We start from the raw sequence: 25,153 nt of genomic DNA, 5'->3' as shown, positions 1-25,153 counted from the left end.
ATACATGCAACATGCAACATAATACATGCAACCTTTTTAAACCCATGATAAATAAATATAATGCTTAGGGTTTACATTATGGTTTGGAAGTTTAAGGCACATATAAAACTGTTTTAGAACTGTTTTAAAACCTCTGCTTTAGAATCGCGAGACCGCGCTGCAGCATGAAGTTTGTCCCTTTGGTGTTTCCGTAGCTGTGGCTGTCACAAGCATGGCGAGCTCCGGTAGTGTAGCGATGGACGGGGACTTCATGAGACATGCTGAATATACACCAAAATCCACCGTGCAGAGTGAGACAGATATTGACAAACGCCTTGTGAGTAAATGTCGCACTGGAGAGTCCGGAGCAGTTACACTGTTTACCACCTGTGTCATAAGAGTTCCCTCTGTGCTCATCCTATGAGTGACCTTGCTGATCACTTCTGAAACTCAAGCATTTATATAAAGACGTTTACCTTTTTCTTTTCTAAGAGTGTTATATTATTATAGTATAATGAAAGTAGCTCAATATCGGTTGTTGGAAGATGGGAAATAATTATTAGCCACGAAGTATTACTCATTGTGAAGCCTTTACATTCTAGCCTATATATTTTATACATCAGCCATTGTGAGTTTCTGACAAACGCTTGGCCCACTAGAACTTCTAAGTACAAGCTCATTTAATACCTTGTCGATCCATAAAAGAACATGAAAGTTAAACATTAAGTTTTTCGAGCCAACCTTGTCAAAGTCGTGTTTAAACATTAAAATAACTTCAAAAATTTGAAGTTTAAATGCTGTAGGCTATACACCTTATGGATACAAATTGTTTGTTCGGTGGTTGGTAGGGCATTGCTAGGCAATTACTAGGATGTTCCAGATAGATAGATATAAACTGTCAGATAGATTTACCATCCATCAGATAGATAGATAGACAGATATACTGACAGACAGATATACTGACAGACAGATATACTGACAGACAGACAGACACATATATAAATAGATAGATAGATAGATAAACTGTCAGATGGATTGCTACTTGCTAGATAGATAGATAGACCGTCAGATAGATCGCTAGATAGATAGATAAACTGTCAGATAGAGAGACAGATAGATAGATGTAAGATAAATAGATAGATTGATAAAGGTAAGATAGATAGATAGATAGATATAGATAAATGGAAGATAGATAGATAGATGGATAGATCATAGATAACTGTCAGATAGATAGACCGTCAGACAGATAGATAGATAAACTGTTAGATAGATAGATAAATAAAATGTCAGATAGATAGATGGATATATAGATAGACCATCATTTACATTTACATTTTTACATTTAGCTGACGCTTTTATCCAAAGCGACTTACAATTGCTATATATGTCAGAGGTCGCATGCCTCTGGAGCAACTAGGGGTTAAGTGTCTTGCTCAGGGACACATTGGTGTCTCACAGTGGATTCGAACCCGGGTCTCTCACACCAAAGGCATTTGTCTTATCCATTGCGCCACACCACCCCCCCATCACCACCATCAGATAGGTACCGTTAAATAGATAGGTATAGATAGACCGTCAGAAGAATGAAGCTTAAAGGGCTTGTGTATTTACATTTTAGCTGTTTAACATTTGCAGCTTTAATTCATGAATCATCATGTAATGATGATGATTCATGAGTCAGACTCTGAACATTCAGTCTATGGGTCTGTGGTGAGTTTGCTGGACGTAATTTTAAATCTCTGAAGAGTCAGAAATTTCCAGTAGAAGTCTAGTCTATGGATTTTTTTTTGTGCATTTTTGATCATCTACTATGGGAAAACCATGTAATGTCTGTCCAATATAATTATATGGCAACACTTAAAATGCTTCTCTACAAATACTGGTCCTGTGTTTGTTAAATGTCATAGTGATAAAATGTTTGTGTGTGTTTCAGGCCGGCACTCTGATGGCAGTGGGACTGGGTGTTGCTGCGGCAGGGTTTGCAGGTGAGCACAACCGCTTTGACCCCAGTGTATGCGCTCATTTGGAGATTCCTTTGTCATTAAACCACATGTTGCACAGTCACATGGAGAAGCTACATGCATTCATATAATATGTGTGGTATAGCTTAGTGGTTAAAGCTCTGGGATGGGAACCAAAGGTTAACTGGTTCAAACTGATGATTGATTACCATTGTGCTTTTGAGGAAGTTCTCAACCTCAGGTTACTCCGAGGAGACTGGATTGCCTGGATTTTATTGCCTGGATTGCTTGCAATAAGTATTTTCAAGCTGTTGACAGCATTAGTTACGTGACAAATTAGAGGCCATTCACAGGTCAGTGAACCAAAAAAAAAAAACAACAACAAAAAATGCAAGGTCTAAACTTATTTTAAAGGATTAGTTAACTTCATAATAAAAATTTCTTTCATCATTTACTCACCCTCAAGTTGTTTCAAACCTGTATGAATTTCTTTCTTCTGCTGAACACAAAAGAATATTTTTGAAGAATGTCGGTAACCAGACAGTTCATGGACCCCATTGACTTTCATAGTATGTTTTTTCCTACTATGAAAGTTAATGGGGTCCATCAACTGTCTGGTTACCGACATTCTTCATAATATCTTTCTTTGTGTTCAGCAGAAGAAAGAAATTAAGATGAATTTTATACATTGTATTTAATCTCATGTATTTCATCATATATAGTGAAATAGTAAGAATAGTTGTCATAGCCTGAGCTGCAAGATTTCTCTGTATAAAAATGCACATACACATATGCACAACTGGTTAATGAGAGGTGTGTTATCTGGGTCTATATAAAAGGGTCTATATAAAAAGTGTTTATTGTGTTTGAACTAGTTTTGAGGATGGCTCACTTGCAGGGGTGTGAGACAATACACGATATTAGGTCCATGAGAGTGAGATGACATGATATTTTTAAGAAATCTTCAATGACAAAACTATGACTGGAAAAAATATTCTTTTATTCCACTGAAAGTCACAAAATGCAAAACAATATGGTAATAAAAACAGACATAAGTGAACAAATAGCCTTTAAAATGACCTAAAATACACATACATTACCATTCAAAAGTTTTAGAACACCTACATTTTTCCAGTTTTTATTGAAATTTATGCAGTTTAATGTATCAATTTACTCTGAAATTGAAGCACAGAACAAATAAACAATTGGACAATTAAAAAAGAAATCATGCAATCATTTTGTTTAACAAAAAATTAAATCTAAATCTAAATCATCAAAGTAGCCACCTTTCCAGATATAATCAAATATTTTTTGGAAAGTTCTTCCCAACTCTGTTGCAAAAGTTCCCACTCCCAAACTTGTGTTGCATTTGTAGGTTGCTTTGCTTTCATCTTTCTGTCCAGTTCATCCCAAACCAGCTCGATGGGATTAAAGTTTGGAGACTGTGCTGGCTATTCCATGAATTGAAGCCTACCATCTTGTTCTTTTCTTCTAAGGTAGTTCTGACATAGCCTGGAAGTATGTTTTGGGTCATTATCTTGCCTGTAGGATGAACCCCTGATCAAATATACCAGAGGGTGACAATAGGCGTCACATAGTTAATTCAAATAATGTATCAATAGCAAATAATAATATGGTTTTACTTAACAACACTGTTAAAATACATAGTTATACTATAATGAACTTCTGTACATTGTGTATTATAACAAATGCCTGCAGAGGGTGCGCCAATGGCCTGTAAGTGTTGTTGTTACACGATTAGTGTTAGCACGATTAAATCCTTATTTAATATTGGCCAAACAACATTTAATTCAAATGTCTTCTTAATCTTTATTATGTGGCTAATGCAACAGCCCCTGTCATTTCTTGAACAAGAACATGTGGACATCAAAACATGCAAACTCAGATCGCGGGTTAAAACTTTTATTTTGAAATCGCGATGGACAACGGTTTGCATATTTAGGAACATATTGATGTATTCTCCTGTCTTGGCGTATGTCTATAAAAGATTATGTTACAAATTTGATTAAATGGCGCACATTGCGTACCCAGATGAACGTTATAAGCAACCCAAACTCACAGCATATGCAGAGATGGCATATTTATTTAATTAAATCAAAGCATTTGTGATTCACAATAGCACTATGCTTTATTTGTAATTTTTAAATGGTCTTAATATCATAAAGCCTTAGAGTCATGGATTCTCGTCTGTGGAATGCACCACTTCCGTAATTTTTTTCCGTTAGTATTAATTATCATAAGTTGTAAAAGAGATCAACTCACACATGCTGATATTGCGAGACTGCTTTTCACCTAGACGAGAATTATTGTCACGTTTTAATATCGCCACACCCCTACACGCTTGGCTGTGTGTTTTATGCTAATTATTAATCAATCAATCGTTTTAAATAGTCAAAATGTGTCGTTAATTAGACAGACATTTTTCATAAGTTCTCCTGTGCGTACAATAAGAAACAATCTGCGCAATTAGTAGTGATGAGCCCCAGTCTTTTTTTACGATCCCAATTTATTCACTGTTTGAATAATTAAATGACTTACCGGTTACTCAAAAAGACACTCGTTTCTATCATGAATGAATCAGTGTGATTGCATGAATGAGTGAAAACTTCCCAGTGATTGACAGTCTGTCTTGAATGTGCAAACACAGACAAGTGGAGTTATACTAACAGCGAAAAGTCTCAGTGCTGTTGGACCGAAAACCAGCACTCTTGAAACGTCGTGTTGGCGAAAGTTTTGTGTTTGCGTTCTGGCGCAGAGTATGTTTCTAGGCAGGATGTTTGCGAGCTAAAATCCCTCATGTTGTGGTTTCGCAGCGGGATCGAGTAGCCATTGTAAAATGCAATAAAAGTTTTTTCCTCTTTTGTCGTCTTAAAATATTTAGCTAAACTTTCCTCGTGTATGTTAAAGCTGACCACAGATATTTATGATGTGATTCTTAAGGATTGGAAGCACTCGAGATGATGGCGGCGTTGATGAGGGAGATGGTTAAACTGTGAGTGTTTGTTCAAGCCCCCAGATGAAGCTCGCCCTGGTTAATGAGGTCAATGTGGCCTCTGGCATAAGAGAAATCAAAAGAGTCTTTAAATGGCCGCATGTGGCCAAATAATTAAAGCGACTTCGTCATCGGCATGTTTACGTTTGATTCTTTTCTGGCAGGTGTCTCTGCCGTCCTCTCCCTACTGCTGCTTGGATAGTTAATCATTGTTAGTCGCCAAGTCTTCCACCCATAGCTGTGTGAGGTCAGGATGGAATAGCACTTGTGGTCGCTTTGAGGAAGGGGGCTAATTCCCATTTCAGTACATCGAGGGGGCAGCGCTTCTGCCAAAAGCTGAGGTGGTGTGTGGTCTGATTCGTTCGGAGGCAGGGCTTCGGATTACAGTGGAGGGAGCCTCAAACGCTTTTTTTTTGCTGAGAAGCAAAATAACGTTTTCCTCTCAACAATAAACTCCTCAAAATTTGATGAAATGAAAATCCTGAATAGTTCCCATGATGTATTACTCTAATGATTTTTATAAATTCTTCACCTACAATTTGGTTGCATTAAATGAGCCGCTTAACGGCCTTTCTCTGCTTTTTTTATTGAATGCTGGATGTTCAGAGGCATTATATGTTCATTTCATTGAGTGCTGCTGACTTGCAGTGTGTTGCTTCACAGTTGAACCACAACCGCTGGCAGTTCACCAGCACCCTGACCAAGGGAAGTTGAAAGGCGTCCTCACCTTTAACACATATTGAATAAGACTAAAATGTGGTTTTGTCCTTGGTTTCACCCTTAAACCAACTTTGTTAACCCTGGAAATTAACTTTGTAAATTGTCTGGCACACTTTTCAACCCATTAATCCTTTTTTTCTCTTATTACATTGGCTTTTAGGTCGATATGCATTCCATTTATGGAGGCCTCTAGGTCAGGTTATCACGGAAGCTGCCAAGAAGTTACCCACTACGGTAAGCGTCAGAAACAAACCAACCATTTTTTAGCATGCATAAGCTAATGATTTTGTTGTGGGATTGCTCTCGAACACCCTATGAATCAGTATTCCCATTTGAAAAGATCCAGCACAACATATTCATTTTTTAAACACAGATTCTGTTTCAGAAAGCGATGATTTGTGGGAATGAAATTTGGATATTTCCACATCTTGAGGCACTTGTTTTTGTGTGCGCTTTTGGCATGTTAAACCTCCTGCTGTAGGGCGAAGGACTGATTCATCGTGTCTTCGGCCCTTGCCATAGTTCACGCTGTGCGTCTGGTTTTTGGTGGAGTCTATGAACCTGATTTGTCCTGGTTTTTCTTAATCTCTAGGGATGTGTGGGTTGGGGCTGGTTCCCAGCGCTTTGACTCAACCTGTCCACCTGTGTACTCTCTGAAACTTCTATAATCTCAGTGGCTTTCGCAGATTCGCGACTGAGCACTCTTGTAATAGATCATTATTACAGTTATTAATCAAATGATTTCATTTTTCTGTGAATCACATAACAGATGAGTGTGATTAAGTGACATGTTTTGGGCTGAGATTGGACTGAACATTCTGGTCTCCATCGCCGTCTAAACATACACATGTTTTTACTCAGTGGTGAACTTTACCCAAAATCCTGCAGGATGTACGATTTCTGAAGGAGCCACAGACCGATGTTATCGTGTTATGGCATCTTTAGTAAAGAGATAGTTCAGCGAAAATTCTGACATTGTTTACTCAACATCAATCCAAACCCGTGTGCTGTTATTTTTGCCGTAGAACACAAAAGTTGACATTTTTGAAGAATCTTTTCAAAGCTCTTGCCTATTGAACCACAGTTTATATCATCACTCAGGACTTTTCAGGTCCAGAAAGGACTTTTTTTGGTCTTTTCCTCCTATTTAAAGGGATACTCCACTTTTTTCGGAAATATGCTCATTTTACAACTCCCCCAGAGTTAAACAGTTGAGTTTTACCGTTTTAGAATCCATTCAGCCGAACTCCGGGTCTGACGGTACCACTTTTAGCATAGCTTAGCATAGATCATTGATTCAGACGAGTCCAGTAGCATTTCTTTCAAAAAAAAAAAAGTGGAGTATCCCTTTAAATGCTTAAGAAGATATGTAATCATATGGACTACTTTAATGATGCATTAATGGGGTATTTATTTTATTTTATTTTGTTAGGCCCTTTTGTTCTTTGGTAAACGGCTTATATAGTGCTTTAGCTGTGTGAAGATTCTTCATTCGTTTATATATTTTTTGTTTCAGTTAATAGACAACAACATATGGGTTTTGAATGATGTCGAGAAAAAGAATGTATTATTTTATTTAATTTTCAGGTGAAATGCTCCTTTAAATTTTAAGTTTGTGCTGAAAATACTGAAAATAGCTTTTCACACTGTGCTTAACCCCAGGTTATCGTCGTGCTGAACCCCACTTTTAACCCCTCATTGCGGTGCCAAACTTGTGCAGCTTGAAACAATGCGGTATTAGTATGTCATGACTAGATGCTTAGCAACAGACAGCCAATCGTGTGGCACATATTCACATGCTTTGGACAGTCAGTCAGCTTTTGAGGAGAAAAATGGCAAATGGCGATGGAAAACGTGCCAATTGGAGTGAAGAAGTTATTTTTTACTTTTATTGTCCAAAAAGTCTATTCAGGAAAAACTTGATAGCTTAGTTTATATACATATATAAAATGTAATAATAACATGCGGACGCGCAATGCTAAAGCATTTATGGCAAAGATTGTGTGCGGCGTTCGTCCAGTCAATGACATTGACACCGCAAATAGGCAAATAAGAACGTAACCCAGTGTTTAGGAATGTAAAGTGTGAAACGTTTTAAGAATACCGCAGATTAATTGTTAACCTCTGGTAAGTTATGAGCTTTGTGAAACGTGAAGCAGGATAACCCAGGATTCCATTCACTGGGTTTAGAATGAGGCAGGGTTAAATATTTCAAGTGTGAAAGTCCCAAAGTGAAAAATCTATGAAGAAAATGGAAACAGAAACATTCTCATTCTTTACTGTAACAAAATCTTGAATTAGAATGAAGAATACAGCCTCCTCCAAACACATGAAACTTCATGATCATGATCTTAACACTCAAATTCGGGCCGTAATGATGCGTTCACGCTTTGTCATAATTACTGTAATTATTAGAAGACATCCTGGGATGTTCTTCTCAGACCTTTTCACGTCCTTGGACTCTGAATTCTGCATAGTTCTATGACAACACAAATTAATCTGTGTAATTTGAGGAATCAGTTGACAAAACCACAATATAGCAAGTGATGCAAATGCCTTGTTAATAAACATATATTTTAATGTTGATTTTGTGGTACATTCAGTGCTATCAACAGTAAACAGTAAAAATCTTTTGTATATTTCATTGATGAAATATTATAAGACATTAACAATAGTGATATCAAAAATAGAATGAAATAACTGCATTTTACTACAATGACTACATTTTACTGCTGAAGCCGCTGCCATTTTGAGTGTTTCCTGTTGATGAAGTCGGGACTCTCAGAAAATTTGCGCATTGGAACTACGAGTTCAACGAGGACGCGAGCGCCTTTCTAGTCAGTAATTACGGTAATTCTTGCGTGAACGCACCTTTAGTTTTGGAATTTGGATAATTACGGGGTCAATCTTCTCAAATCCCTAAAATCTCCATTTTCACATAATAAGGTGAAAGTGCTGATCATGAGGCTTTTAGCTGAGCCAAAACAACGCGGTTGCCATCAATATTGAGAATGATTATACATTATTGTGCACATCAGTCATCTCGTGTTGTGATTAAAGGAACGTCATTGGGTTCAGTACTATACTATTCACAGCATTTGAGGCATAATGTTGATTACTACAGAAATTAATCTTGACTCTTATATTTTTGTTAAAGCACTTAGATGAGTTATTCAGTTAAACCCTGTTTATAACTTGATCTGTATAGTTGGTGAAATCATTTTCAGCTGGGACCACTTTTCTGGGTGAATGAAATTCTGATTGCGGATTACCGACGTAATGTCTGTGCTGTACAGATACCTCCATCGCGTCTCATTGTGTGTATCACGACAACCAAATTGAAAGATTGGGTATAACTTTACAAGTGATTCTATCATCCAAGTTTCATGCCAGTAAGGTTGAAGTATTGTGACACTTTGAATACTGTATGTATGTTAACTGCCTGCCCTTGTCTATTTCAATTCTACCAGTCTAAAACTGAGGAAAACACCTTTTTTCTCCTAGTAATCAACAATCCACCACAGATATGCTGTTGATGGGGCTTAATTTTGAATCTGGACCATTGCTTTCAACATTTTCTTTTCTTTCCTAGTCATTTTCTGCATATTACAAAGGTGGATTTGAGCAGAAGATGACCAGACGGGAAGCCAGCCTTATTCTCGGGATCAGGTAATTGTGGGCTAAACAAAGCCCTAAATCACTGCAATTCCTCTTGCTGAATTCTCTCATTATGAGTTGTCATGGAAGAAAACAAAGGTGTTTTACAGTATATACACACACACACACTGCATCACTAAACTTCCCAGAAGAGCTTGCGGTTAAGTCTGGGGGCAATACTTTTGGTTTGAAGTCGGTCGTCATCTCCTGTCGTCACGGCTTTGATCCTATAACGTCTAATGGGAAAAATTCTCAGCTGTGTCTCTTTTTAATTTATAATCTGCTTTTCGGTGGACCACCCTCCTCATCCTCGAAGGGTATATTTCTCAAAAAATTTCCCATACTTCAACAGAAGTTCACATGGTCCCAGACCAGGTGTGACTCACACCATGCAAGCATCACATCCTGTGTGGCGTAGCTTGCATCATTTCTTTGTGTTGTCAGTCAAACTGGACTAATGTTTTTATAGAACTGAACCAGACTGTGTCCAATATTTCTTGGACGTGACAATATTAACTCGGTCAACCGCATTCAGGCTCATAAAACTGTACTGATTCGGGTTAATAGTTTTTATTATTCTCTTCTCGTCCGTCTTCAGCTTTACTTTGGTGTCTCTCACTCACAGCTGAAATAACTGACCCCAGTGATGTTATACTATTTGCACTGATATACTTTGATCTCTCTACGCCCATCATAAATTCAGCTGGCTGACTTTGCTTTTTAAAGGTGTAGTTCACCTAAAAAGAAACATTTTGACATGTTTGTTAATCCATATACTACTGTTCAAAAGTGTCAGGTCAGTTTTTTGGATGCATTAAATTGATTAAAAGTGACAGTAAAGACATTTAAAATGTTTCGAAAGATTTCTATTTTAAAGACACGCTCTTTCTATTGATCGAAGAATTCTAAAAACAACAAAAATATTAAGCAGCACAACATTGATTTATGATAGGAAACGTTCCTTGAGCAGCAAATCAGCATCTTAAAATGATTTCTAAAGGATCGTGTGACTGAAGATTGGAGTAATGATGCCAAAAAATTCAGCTTTGACATCACAGGAATAAATTACAATTTATTTATTCAATTAAATATATATATATATATATATATATATATATATATATATATATATATATATATATATATATATATATATATATATATATATATATAAATCAATCAATCTATAAATATATTTATATTTATTGATATATATATATATATATATCAATCAATCTATAAATATATTTATATTTATTGATATATATATATATATATATGTATGTGTGTGTATATATATATATATATATATATATATCAATCTATAAATATATTTATATTTATTGATTTATATATATATATATATGTGTATGTATGTATGATGTGTGTATATATCTATATCTATATATATATATATATATATATATATATATATATATATATATATATATATATATATTCCTTCTTTCAAAGAAACAAACTGCATTTTGAAATGTATATTAAAAAAAACTATTAATTTGAAATTTTAATATTTCACAATATTATTGTTTCTACTTTGTTTTTTATCAAATATATGTAGCCTGTTCCTACAGGTTTCTTTTTCTTTTTTTTTTACCTAGTCATGCTCATGTTTTCTTTGATCATCCTTATGTTCATTGCTGTTCTGACTTTAAATGGGTTTGAGGTCACAGTTTAGTCTCTCGACTGCCACACATTTCTGCCTGACAGATTCGTCATCACATTCTGGAAGCCTCCACTCCTCACAGTGTTTTAAGCAGTTGCTCAGGCCCCTCTCAGACGCCCACTCCTGCATATGATTTGAGACTTGAGAGGAGGGTTGGTAGGACTGAACACTTGTGTGTAAGCATTAATGTATCTTTTAATCATCACTTCTGGCTGTTTAGCTGTGACTCAGATCCAAACCCTGAAAGCTGTAGGGTGGAAAGAAATGTATTCATCTTTCAGTAAGGATACAGTGTGAAGCCAAATAACCTAAAACCACCTGTCCTCACATAACTCAGTGCTTCATATAGATTAAAAGATTTAATACATTTAATAAATACAGCAATTTGAATCCTTTAAAAAGAAACATTACTATAGTCAAGTCAAGTCACCTTTATTTATATAGCGCTTTTTACAATACAGATTGTTTCAAAGCAGCTTTACAGAGATAACAGGAAAATAATGCAACAAAGTTTGTTTCCAGAAGAAATAGTGTTATAGTCCAGCTTAAGTAAGTTCAGTGATGTTTCATTTTTGTTGTAAAAAAGTTATTAATTATTATATAGTACTGACTGACATTATGTTTATTTATTTAAAATGTGCTTGAATGTGTCAGAAATTGTTTGGGATTTTAAGTAAGTCTTATTAGTATCTAGCACTACTAGAAAACAAAATATTTCATTAGATGGAGAATTAAAACTCCATCATATAGTCTTAATTGATCAAATCATTGAAATAAATACTAGATTTGTCAATATTAATTAGGCTATACATATCTAATATGTATATCTGATTTTTCTTTATCATTTTATAAAATGTTATTCAAGCATATTTTTTTTTCCATTTAATGTTTTAAAATTTAGTTAAAATATCAAGTTAATAAATCATTTTTAAATTGAATACCGTCATGTTTAAATCTGTTTATTTAATGAATGTTTTAAAATATAGTTAAATAAAACAATAAAATAGTACATAAATCATTTTAGATCTACATTTTAAATTTAATTAAAAAAAAATTGTCAGGTTTTTTGTCATTTTGTCAAATGCTTTTCTTTATCCATCTGTCGAGTTAAGAAATGTCCCCAAACTTAGACCATACCTTATTTTTTTCAGTTGTTTTGCTTTTTTTTTGCCCACTAAATTGGGGAATTTCAGGGAATGTACAGATTGAGTCTTTCCAGTTGATGTGTGCAGTGATGAAGACAGACCACACATGTTGATGATTTGTGCAAAAAAATCAATCTGGAGGCCTGTAATTAGATTCATACAGCAGTTTCCACTGTGACCACTAGATGGCGGTGTGTTCCTTCTCTTAATGTTCTGTATTCTTGTTTTGCGCAGTCCAACCAGCACTAAGGCAAAGGTACGGGAATCCCACAGAAGGATCATGGTCCTAAATCATCCGGATAAAGGTCAGTAGTTCACGCTGACATGTTGGGATGGTTGTGTTTAAATCAATAATCCTCTGGTTCGGTTCTCCACATGCGGCTGTAGGTATTGTCTGAGCAGACAGCGGCTGAGACGGGTGTTGATTACATTATTGATTTGAACGGCATTTGTCATAACACACTTTTTAAAGAGGGCTCACATCCCTGCAATGCTGACTTGCTGTAATTTAAGCCAGAACCACACAAAGCAGGACATATTCAGGCAAACCCCTCACACAAGTGCGGTAGATTCGAAATCATTTAATTGAAAAATAATCAAGGCACGTTTTACAATCTTTCCTTCACTAAAGGAAGAATGATATTGAATCATTTGCATTCATATTCACCCATAAATAATAATACATAGTGACATATATTTTTAATAAAAACTTTTTAAAAATGCCATGCAAATTAATAATACATTTTTAATCAATTCAAATCCGTTTTAAATTTATTCAGCTAATAGTTTTATCTTATTCATTGCAATGAATCAGTTTTACCAACTATATAATGTGATGTAAATGTAGAATGTAAAATATTGTTGCAGCTGAAGTTCAAATCAGAGACACTATTACATCTTGATGCTCTCATGTGGCGAGAGAGGAAAGTAAAACTAATGACACATTCTTTACCAAACTTAATGGTTGAATAAGCAGATGTTTAGCAGATGTTTTTATCCAAAGTTAATTTTTTTGGTATATTTTTATTCAGCAAAGATGCATTAAATTAATCAGAAGTGATATTAAAGACATTTACGTAGTTACAAAAAAAAAATCTGTTTCAAATAAATGCCGTTCTTTTGAACTTATTTAAAGAATCCTGAAGAAAAAAAAACATATCACAGTTTCCACAAAAATATTAGGCAGCTGTTTTCAACATTGATGATAATGTTACTAATAATGTTACATGATTATATTTCTTGAGCAATAAATCAGCATGTTAGAATGATTTCTGAAGGATCATGTGACACTGAAGACTGGAGTATTGATGCTGAAAATTCAGTTTTGATCAGCAGGACAAATTGCATTTTGAAAAATTACAATAAAAAAGTTATTTTGAAATTGTTATAATATTTCACATTATTATTGTTTTTACTTTATTTTTGATTACGTAAATACAGCCATGGCGAGCATAAAATTCTTCTCTCAAAAACATAAAAAAATATTGGCAAAAAAAGCAAAATAACTGTCAATACATTTTGAATATTCTGCGTATCACATGGTAGTTAGGGTGGTCCTTATTTTTAAAGTCTCCAATTGTCATGCTCTTAACCCTTCAAATTGTTCCTTTATATAAGAAAATACAGCATGCCAATTTGTATGGCAGTAACATAATAATTACTGGTAGCTCAATAGCTTTAAACTTTCTGAGATTTTGATGATTTTCGTAAAAAAACGATCATTTGAATTGGTATTGTGCCTGGCTAGTAAAATTCCAAAAAAATCTCCACATATTCCATATGCTCCATATATTCCTAAATATGTATTTTAGATGCATATCTCAGTTTATTTATTGTAGAAACTAAATCCAAATGAATCCATCCATGACCTGGTTTAGCAGATTTACCTTTCCTGGTGGAATCAATACATATTTCTATTGATGATCACCTTGGTTATTGTTTGGGTTTAGAGCACATTTTTTTATTTAAAAAATGACATTACGTTCCTTGAAATTGACCCGGAACTTTGGCCGAATCAAGCAGATTATCAGGAGGCACAGGCAACCATACATGCAATGAAAGTAGTCAATGATCACGCCGAGAGAGGAGTGGCTCTGATTCAAGAATACAATGGCTATCTCACACACTCTGAAGAACAATTGCAGTTTCTCCTTCATGTGGTGGAAGATCACCGACGGATCTATCCACACTGCAAAAAGTCAACACTGAAATCAGAAATGAGGGATTGTTGAAAACTTTGTGCTTTTTTGAGATTGTTGTCATTGTTGTCATGTCAGTGTTGCTCTGATTTCAATAAAATGTAGTTCATTTGCAGCAACTTTTAATATTACTTGCATATCACAATAACGCCGCACAGCTTAACATAGGCAATCTTCCACATGATTGAGCTACCTCTAAATATCATTTTTTGGTCAACATTTTTGCATATTTCCAATTTTGAAGTTAAAAGGAACAGTTTAAGAGGTTAAGACACTAACATTTTACACACACAAAAAAAAAATTGGACTTGATAAGGACCAAATGGTAGTGATAATGGACCAGGTACCAACGTATTTAGATCTGATAAGGATTTGTTCACTCTGATCTGTGCGACACAGGTTATAAATCACTGTCTAGCGAATTGCTTTTTTGCAGTGGTCTTTTTAAGCACAGGGTCTCACCTAATAAACACGGTGAGCAGGAGTCTTTCTTTTTCCTTGGTCACTGTACTCGCCCTGTTTTTCTGTTCAAGGTTAATGGCCTCACCTTTCCTTTCTCTGGTTTTTCCTCTTTCAAGTCCGTTTCTCACAGCGCTCAGAGATGCTGTATATATATGCTGTGTATGTGTGTGTGTGTGTGTGTGTCAGCCCTTGTTTGCTCCTCTAGACCACTAATACTCTCAGGGAAATAAGCGATGGTGTCTGTGATGCTATCTGTAGTGGAGCGATAAGGCCTCTGACTGTAGAGAGGACATCCAGCAGAGAAAGTGTGCCAGATTTGTCCCATCCTTCAGCACTGCTAAAAAATCCTTTACTACAGTGCTGATAATAATGGTGTGCAAGAGCCCATTTTGTTTGTTCCACTAGTGGAGGGGGCTGATGTATTAAAGACCCCATGAAATGACTTGATGAATGCAGTTTGCTTTCTTTTGGCATTTATGTGTTTCTTATTGAAACAGAAAGCTGGAATAAAACGTACTGAGGGGTCATTTACACAACATCGTTTTAAAAAAAAAACCTGAAAACTTTGGGATTGGAAACTAAATTATGGGATAATTTTAATTTTTGGGTGAACTAACCCCAGCTGTTCACACAGAATGCATTATTGCGCTGAGACGTGGAGCGGAAAAAAGGCAAGGTTATTAGACGCGAGTTAAACTTTTTTTTAACTTGAGCGGCGTGGTGTTAAGCCCTATTCGGACGGGACTAGTTTAACATGGAGAGGTGGGGTAAAGTAATAATTACCAGAGCTTCTCAGTGATTTTAGTCCCGTCCGAATGTGCCATCTCAGTAATCATTACGGACAATGTCAGTAAAGATTAAGGTGACTTTTACCTTCAGTAAAAAGGTCCGGAAAAATTAACTCAGGTAATACTAATCCCGTGCGAATAGACCTGTTGTAAATATGTACGTAAATATTTCGTGTTTAAAAGTAGTTTCCCGCGGTTTTTCAAGTATGGATTCAGTCAAAAGCATTCAGTTGCATTCTAGACGGGTCTGTGGCAAAACTCAAGTGTTTTCCACACACTATTCAGATCAGAAAGAAGATCGAAAGCACTTGTTAGAGGCACGAAACATCTTTTAGCGTTAGGTAAGTGCCTATTACCAACACAATCTAATCTTAAGTTAATTAATACATGGTTCGATTGGACATAACTGTTTTATATACAGTACAGGTCAAAAGTCTGGAAACATTCAAGCCTGCATTTATTTGATCAAAAATACAGAAAAAAAAAAGTAATATTGTGATATATTATTACAATTTAAAATAATTGGTTTTCAATTTATTATACTTTAAATTATCATTTCTGTGATGCAAAGCTGAATTTTCAGGATCATTACTGTTCTGCTGCTTAATATTTTTTTCATAACCTGTGATACTTTTTTAGAATACTTTGATGAATAAAAAGAAAGAAAAAAAAGAAAAAAAAAGTTTAAAAATAGAAATCTTTTGTAACAACAATATACACTACTGCGATACACTTCTTTCTTTTTTTGAAATAAATCAATACTTTTATTCAGCAAGGATGTGTTAAATTGATAAAAAGTGATAGTAAAGAAGATTTATATTATTAGAAAATATTTTTTTATTGTGAATAAATGCAGTTATTTTTAACCTTTTATTCGTCAAATATATTAGGCAGCAGAACTGTTTCCAACACTCATAATAAATCAGAATATTAGAATGATTTCTAAAGGATCATGTGATAGACTGGATGTCACATGTGACACTGAAGACTGGAGTAATGATCCTGAAAATTCAGCTTTGCATCACAGGAATAAATTATTTTTGTAAGTATATTCAAATAGAAAACTATTATTTTAAGTTGTAATAATATTTCACAATATTACAGTTTTTTTCTGTATTTTTGATCAAATAAATGCAGCCTTGATAAACATTAGAGACATCTTTCAAAAATATAAAAAAACATAATGTTTCCAAACTTTGACCTGTACTGTAGGCTACATAAATATAGGTTATATGTGTTTGCGCACGTGATATCAGGAAGCAACGTAATACGCACACGACAACAGGAGGGTGACGGCGGTGCGCAAATCGAGTTACTCTCCCACTTCTGCTAGTTTTACTGAGATATCTTATCCCGTGCGAATTGGCTATTAATATTACAAATTTTGTGGTAAAATTACATCACTCCATCTACCCTTGTAAAGTTAATCCCGTCCGAATAGGGCTTTAGAATGCCGTTTCATATGCGAGACGCTGCAGAAGACGTGAGAGCAACAGCCAAACACACGTCCATCAAGCACATGTTTTCATAGAAAAACAGCTCAGTGGAATGCAAAAACCTGTCAAGGTCTACTACTGTATGATAGATATTTCATGTCTGCATGATGGAGACAGGCTGAAAGGTGCTGTTATTTTCTGTTTTTACAACACATTTGCTGTTAATAATAGCCTTTTACTGGTGTTATACTTTGTCATTTTTTTTATTATTTGAATTGCCTTGAATTTTTACACTATTCCCTTCTTCCACTCATCTATTGTTTCTAATTCAATAGACGTTTTCAGTCAGGAACTATGTATTATTGCTTTCTGAAGAACTCAGACTGGTAAGTTATCAATATGGATCCATACATTCACATCTCACCTTGACATCACACACAATTCAAGTCAGAAAAGAGTCTGTAACCCAACTGAGATTGAGCGCTTTTCTATATTTCTGTGTTCATCTTGCATGTAGCCCTTTTGTGAGCCCCTACGGCAAGGTTTCACAGTGACGCGAGGATCGACGTTATTCGCTCCGGTATCCGCTCTTTAGGTCGTAATGAGATGATTAACTTTGAGCGGTCAGGGTAATGGCATGGAATGATTGTTGAATTGGCTTTCATTAGTTTGCTAGCTATGAGCAAATGGGGACATTGAGAAACCGTCATACATGCCTTAACTCATCTAACTGAAACTGTATAAAAGTGGAAGCAAACTAAAAAAGGAAAAGCAATCTTTGTTTTTCCAGAGCTTTTTAGGTTATTGTGTTCCGTCTGTAAAGATGCTGAGATCTGGCTTGTGCAGAGCAAAATTATATCTTATTGAATTCATCTAAATATTTATGTAATGCTTAATAAAAGGAACCATCATTTCAACCTAAATACGGTTGTCAATCCAGAAATTTGTAGCAGCATGAAAAACTAAACTTGTATTGAGATTGTGAATGGGTAATAAAAAGAAGCTGTCAATCTCTTAAGCGTGAGCTCGCTGAATTCTGCTCTCTCCCAAAAATTCCCTTTATAATAAAAAAAACTGTCTTGATTGCACAGTGAATCTCTTGTGTACATCGTTTACACTTTTTTGGCTCACAAATTTGTGGCTTGCGTTGAACATAAAACCTTGTGCGTTTTCAGTGTTGTCGAGCGGATTCTGACTGACTTTCTGACTAGCACCTCTGATAGGCAGTTGTGTTCACATGATCAACAGATATGATTGTGATTGGCTCGTATGAACGCATTGTAAATAGAAACCTTTGACTGTCAGACAGCGCTCAAACAAACAAGAACGAGAGCGTTTTGTTAATTTTTTTATTAAATGTTACTGAAATGTTCGACAGCCCTATTTTTCATGAAATATTTTAATTCCCTGCCAAGCGATTATGCGAAGAAATTGTTGAATCATAGTTTTGATTATTTAATTGATTGATTGAAATGGACAACTTTTTAGAAATAGAAATGAATGAATGAAACAACTATTGTCACTAAAAAGAATAGCAACATTTCTCTCTTGTGAAATATGTCTATTGACAATGTCTATATGAAATGTACTTGGCGAAATGATATTGGCAGAAAAAAATAATGTGTAATTAAGTGCATCAGTGCAGACTGTTGAGCGCACAGCTCCACTTTCTCTCTGACACAGACAGATTAGCAACCTCCTCAGGCCCTGCTCTCTGCTACCCGCTCACTCTCCTGTGTGTTTGCCCATTTGTTATTGTTGCTTATCATGATAGTCGTGTGTGCGTGTGTGTGTTTAAGAACACAATGGATGCTTTCAGGATCTTGGAGAAGGGGCGGCTTTATGTAAATCCTGTGAGTTGTGGGATTACAAATGTAAGAATCCGTTTATGATCTGGTGATCCTACATCTTGACATTACATTAAATGAAAAACTAAAGTGAAGTACAGTACATTGTATTAAGCATTTTAGGTTTAAGATGATGAAATCAGATAAATGATTCTGTTAAGCAACGTCTCCAACAAAAGTTTTCTGCCAGTTCCTGTTCTCTTTATTGTAAGTCAGAGGAGTCAGATTACTGGGACTCTCACCTTTTGTCTTTAATGGCTCTTGGAGCCCCTGTCCCATTCGTTGAATATTTCTGCTGATTGGATTAGGACTGGTGACACCCTAGAAGCTGGGTTGGGTTCCTATACCCGAATACTTCATTTGCATGCTTTTTTTAAGGTTGTCACCTAAGTGTCTTTACTTGTAAGGACTGCCCCCTAAAATACAGTGTTCAGCTTTCTTAGTGAGACTTGATGAAGATACATCCATGTCTCCTGGTCTTCGCTTCTGACATTTCCAATTCGGTCCTTCAGCCAGAGCAAGGTCGTTGTTGTCACAGTGCTGTTTCCTGAGTCTCACGAAAACATGGGAAAAATGGGAAAAAATAAATAAATAAAAATAATTAATTAAAAGACTTTTGTAGGAGCAAGCAATTTTGTGCATTTATTTCTGTTGTACAATATATTTTTAACAAGCACAACTATGACTTAGACATTATTTAATAAAATATAAAAAATAATAATATAATTTTTTTTGTAAAACATTTTATAATGTTTCCTGAATAATATCCTAAAATATATTTCATAAATATATTTAAAAGACAGGTTCCTAAAATGTCTTCATGTTTTTGTTTTGTTTTTGTTTTTACTTTAAATTTGGAAGTTTTTTTTTTTTTTTTTTTTACTTTGGCGACATTGGGCTCCATGTGATCTAGGTGTGTTTTGATGACATCCATTGAACAGCACTGTGATAACTATGACTTGCTCTGATTGATGGTCTCACAGGATGTACACAAAGTTGTCGTTTACTTCCCCGATTTCGTTCTCTCGCTATTTTTTTTTTTCTCACACAGCTTAACTAGCGAGCTTTATAAAAGTTTAAACCAATATATTGTCGATATTTTCTCTTTTAAGAACATCAATCTGTCATGTTAGACAGGCCACTGTCTGTCACCTCATGATGAGATGATCATTATTATTATTTTGCCTATCAGTCATTCAGCATTAATTCTCCAGTTCATTGATGACCCCTCCAGTGACATTGGATCCATGACTCCCTGTACAACAGTCAATTTGCAATTTAAGCTGTCAAAATTGGCCAAATGACAAGAATGTATTTTAATATAATCATTATTGTTATAAAACATTAATTCGTGATGCTGTTATAATCTGTGCCAGAAGGGTAATATAGAATATTAATGCACTTAAAGGTGCAGTAAGCGATTTTTGAGAAATTTGATTGAAATCAACCCAAACAAACTTCATTGCTCCGCCCCCAAAAGGCACGAACACTCAATGCAAGAGTGGATGTCTCTTTATTATAGCTGAAGTGAAGCGAAATAATTATTCGTGAAAAAATAAAGCGAAGATCACGAACAAACAACAAGGAAGAACAAATTGAACATACAGTACACAAGAGTGAGAGCAGCACAGCAGATCCAGACAATGACACTCAAAACCGTCCTGTTATTATAGATACAATTACAACAACAGCAAAACCAATGTTACTCACATATGGACCAGAAACAGCACAACCTCTGCATCCATCTTTCCAGCGCTGGAAAGCTTTTATAATATTAACGTGGATCCTGAAGCTCTTGCCTGGTCATATCCCTTCATTTTCCAGTGATATTCCTTTGAGCTTTTCTCTTTTGTAATGTCTCTCAGCCATCTCTCTTTCTACAGTCTTTCTTCAAATCTCCCTCTTGCTCTCTCTCTCTCCTCCTCCATCATGAGTGGACACGCCCCCTACTGCTGATTGGCTACAAGTGTGTTGTGCCGCCCCTTTCAACAGCGTTTCTCAGAAATCGCTTACTGCACCTTTAACTTGTTAATAAGCTAAATTATAGCAAATCTTGATTGTTTACAATGATGATGATTGTACATGGCTCAGTAGCCACAATATTGAAATAATAAAAACCCACGTCAAGGTTTATCAAACATCTAAATTATTTTGTATTGTTAGATCATTTAAAGCCATAAATAATAAGCCAAAATGTAGTAGCGCTTAGATGATACACAAATGATAGTACTAAATGTTAAAACAAATATTTTAATAATTTTTATTTAACATTAAAATAAATGTGTGTATATATATATATATATATATATATATATATATATATATATATATATATATATATATATATATATATATATATATACATACAGTGCAATGCATAAGTGAATACACCCATGCTAAAGTTGACTAAAAAGAGGAATAAAAAATCATATTTTGGAAATTGAACTTAATGCCTTAATTAAAAAAATTAGGAAAAATCCAACCTTTAAGGACACCAATTTTCTTTGTGAATGAATAATGTATCGTAAATAAATAAATGTTCTTCCTTAAAATACATGGTGCATAAGTGAGTACACCCCTATGTTAAATTCCCATAGAGGCAGGCAGATTTTTATTTTTAAGTATTTAAAAAAAAAATAATTTAGGATACTATGCATCCTGATAAAGTTCCCTTGGCCTTTGGGATTAAAATAGCCCCACATCATCACATAGCCTTCACCATACCTAGAGATTGGCATGGGGTACTTTCCATAAGATCATCTCTCAATGCAAATCAAACTAGCTTTTAGGCTAACTGAATTAAAACCATGCCAATCTCTAGGTATGGTGAAGGCTATGTGATGATGTGGGGCTATTTTAATTCCAAAGGCCAAGGGAACTTTATCAGGATGCATAGTATCCTAAAAAAAAGAAATAAAAAAATACTTAAAAATAAAAATCTGCCTGCCTCTATGGGAATTTAACATAGGGGTGTACTCACTTATGCACCATGTATTTTAAGGAAGAACATTTATTTATTTACGATACATTATTCATTCACAAAGAAAATTGGTGTCCTTAAAGGTTGGATTTTTCCAAATTTTTTAAATTAAGGCATTAAGTTCAATTTCCAAAATATGATTTTTTATTCCTCTTTTTAGTCAACTTTAGCATGGGTGTATTCACTTATGCATTGCACTGTATATATATAAACTAAACGTTAAGCGAAAGCTAAATTAATGTGCATTGCATAAAGGGTTGTGAACGTGCCCATTGCGCAGTGAGGGGGAAATGGTTGGTACAGATGTGAGGGTCTAGCTGTCATCAGGTAAAATCTACATTGACTTTGGTGACTGTGTTGACACGCACTCGTGGAACGTGGTTTACTAAGAAAAGATGCAATGGAAATTTACACCCGCATGATGGGGCGCAGCAGGCACCAGGTGTGCCTCATCACACGCTGCCAGCAATAGCACATTTCCCCCCTCGCAGCCGCACGCTCCCATCGTACACCCTGGACGTGGGCTGAAAGTCTGTGATTGGAGGCATAGAGATTTCTTTTCTACAAAGCTTGTGGATGTAGAGCTGTACCGCGGCTGCAGAAACTAAGATAGAATTGTGCCTGTGGACTCGAGGTAGCAAATTAATTATGCTGCTCCATTTAGTTTCAAAGTGACTTTAAAGTCAATGTAAAACACTGTTTGCGACCCATTTGATTTCTGTAATGACATTTCTGCAGTGAAACGGGATATTAAATGAGAAAGAAAATGTAGGGTGGTACCTAATTCTATCCATCCTGAATTGATTGGATTGCAAAAGTGGGTGTTATATACTCTACTGTTCAAAAGTTGGGTCAGTAGATTTTGTTTTATTTGTAAGAAATTGATACTTTTATTCAGCATGGACATGTTACATTTTTGAGGGATTATGTGACACTGAAGACTGGAGTAATGATGCTGAAAATACAGATTTACCTTCACAGGAATAAACTGCATTTTATAAGACATTAAAATAGAAAACAGTTATTTTAAAGGGCTAGATCACCCAAAAATGTTTTATTCTGTCATTATTTACTCACCCTCAAGTTGTTTCAAACATGTATGAATTTCTTTCTTCTGCTGAACTCAAAAGAAGATATTTTGATGAATGTTTGTAACCAAATAGTTTTGGGGCACCATATTTTTATTTTTTACTTGAGGTGATTAAATGAGGACAGAATTTTGGGTGAACTATCTCTTTAAATTAATAATATTTCACAATATTGCTGTTTTTACCTTCTTTCCCCCCCCCTCAAATAAATGTAGCCTTGTGAGCATAAGAGACTTCTTTTATAAACATTAAAAAAAATCTTACTGACCCCAAACTTTTGAACATTATAGTGTATGCAATTTTGTTATTACTATTTGGAATGACATGCATTTAGAGAGTAATACGATCAAATAAAATGTAAATTTTTTTGTTGAATTAAATTCTCTGTGTGCTGTGAGTGTTTAAATTTAGTTCAATAAATGGATATTCTATATCATGTCAAAAAGGCTAATTAATCTGTTTAGGATCCCCTGCCTTAAAATAGCTTGAATGTTAACTTGGTCTACCCCCTTTCCTCATTTAGTGTACGTGGTTCTATGAATATGCAAATTAGCCCCGCCTCCACTCACACCAGCTGAGAGACGCACCCGTTGACGATCACACGTTGACCTGATGGGTTACAAGGTAGTTTGTGACGTCAGAAACAGAAACAGTTTTAAGGAGAAAATACTCAATGGTGTTGACTCATGAATTTGCACATGGTTTGGCTTAAAGCATATTAAAAACACCACATAGACATATAAACAACTTGATTTTCACCACAGGGGAAGTAAAAAACAAAAACAAAACCTCTCAAAATCTCTTGCTGGGGTGGTACCCTTTCAAAAAGTACTACCATCTATTCTAGGTACTAATGTGCTCACTTTTAGGGGTAAATAAGGTACAAATGTGTACCGCACCAATGACAGCTTTTGTACCTTGTGTAGAAATGGGACAGGAAGTTATTGGAAAGAGAGGTCATCGGAGGTGTTACGCCCCGTGGCTCAAAAGAGACGCAGAAATTGGGATGGGTCGTCACTAGGGGGAAATGCGCATTTTACAGCTTTAAAGAACAAGAGGAGGAAGAGGAGACACCTCATGAACCTGCTGAAATAAACCTGCTGCTTCTCCTGCAGGTGGATCCCCGTATTTGGCAGCCAAGATCAATGAAGCAAAAGATCTGCTTGACTCTGGCCCTCGACGCTGACCAGCAGAGTTACATCTACTTCAGTGCCGCCAGCTCACCCATGAGCCTCCACAAGTCATTGTTCTCCTCCTTGTTTTTCTGCCATAAATCAGCCGACTCTCAGCATATTGTGCTCCGTTCTATCTGGCACTTTTCCTTACCGCCACTTTAATGCATGTCTTGAAAGGTTGATCCTTCATGTTAAAGGATCTTCACTCTGTCCATGTGAAATAGCTCACTGTAATCTTTGTTATTTATTGAGGTGACTTGCGTAATGTTTAACATCTGCTGACAAATCTGGTGGATGTATCATGTCAAATGGCTAAAAAGCCCAAAGTATTTCCCCTAATCCGCAGGGACCAGTCCATGTAGGTGTTAAGTTATTTTAGCTCTCTGAATAAACAGTTTTAAAAACCTGGAATGACTCATTGCGAGTATTTTTGTGTTTTGTTTGTACGCTGGTGTTTTCCTCCTGCTGTGCTCGTGCTGATGCACGCGGTTCAGAAGACTGTCTGGTCTGCATGTCTGAGTTATCCACACAGGAACAGAGCGTTTGGGATTGGATAGAGGGATGTTCTTTACACCAAGTCTGATTTGCTGTTTGTCAGGCCTGGAGATTAATGCCAAGGCCAAGATATCACAACACAAGCTGCACAATCCACTAACACATTACTGCAAAAGAAATAAAAGGCAAGCAACGGGGAAAGAAATTGCTGCTTGGATGAATTTTATATTTCATTTCTTTGAGAGAGAGGCTATGTTTAGAACCGTTTAGTGTTAGCTTGCATACTGCCTAGTGCCTACTTTGTTTTGAACATAGTTAGTGAAACAAGGCATTAAATGTTACAGGTAATATTTTTCTTTATTGTCTCATCTTGTGATGTGATATGTGAGAGGCATCTTGGGAAAAATAATTATGCATTTTTAATTAACTTAAAAACTTTTGTCCTTGTTACATTTATTTGCAGTACTATACACTGTCAACAGCTTTTAGCTGTACAAGTCATTTCATTTATATCAATTATATCAA

The 25,153-nt window shown here is 35.5% G+C and overlaps 1 protein-coding gene across 1 annotated transcript; it reads left to right on the top strand.

Annotated features, from left to right (window-relative positions):
• Positions 1-159: 159 nt before the first annotated feature.
• Positions 160-24,540, top strand: dnajc15 (DnaJ (Hsp40) homolog, subfamily C, member 15). The gene is made up of 6 exons (XM_084420320.1): positions 160-316; positions 1,913-1,964; positions 5,834-5,907; positions 9,266-9,342; positions 12,394-12,464; positions 24,074-24,540. Exons 1-6 carry the CDS (start codon positions 212-214, stop codon positions 24,142-24,144), a joined length of 450 nt encoding a protein of 149 aa, XP_084276446.1. The 5' UTR covers positions 160-211; the 3' UTR covers positions 24,145-24,540.
• The last annotated feature ends 613 nt before the right edge of the window (positions 24,541-25,153 follow it).

Source organism: Rutilus rutilus (assembly GCF_951802725.1).
Source record: "Rutilus rutilus genome assembly, chromosome: 10".
Taxonomy (NCBI): domain Eukaryota; kingdom Metazoa; phylum Chordata; class Actinopteri; order Cypriniformes; family Leuciscidae; genus Rutilus; species Rutilus rutilus.
This window is presented reverse-complemented; position numbering and strand designations above follow the sequence as displayed.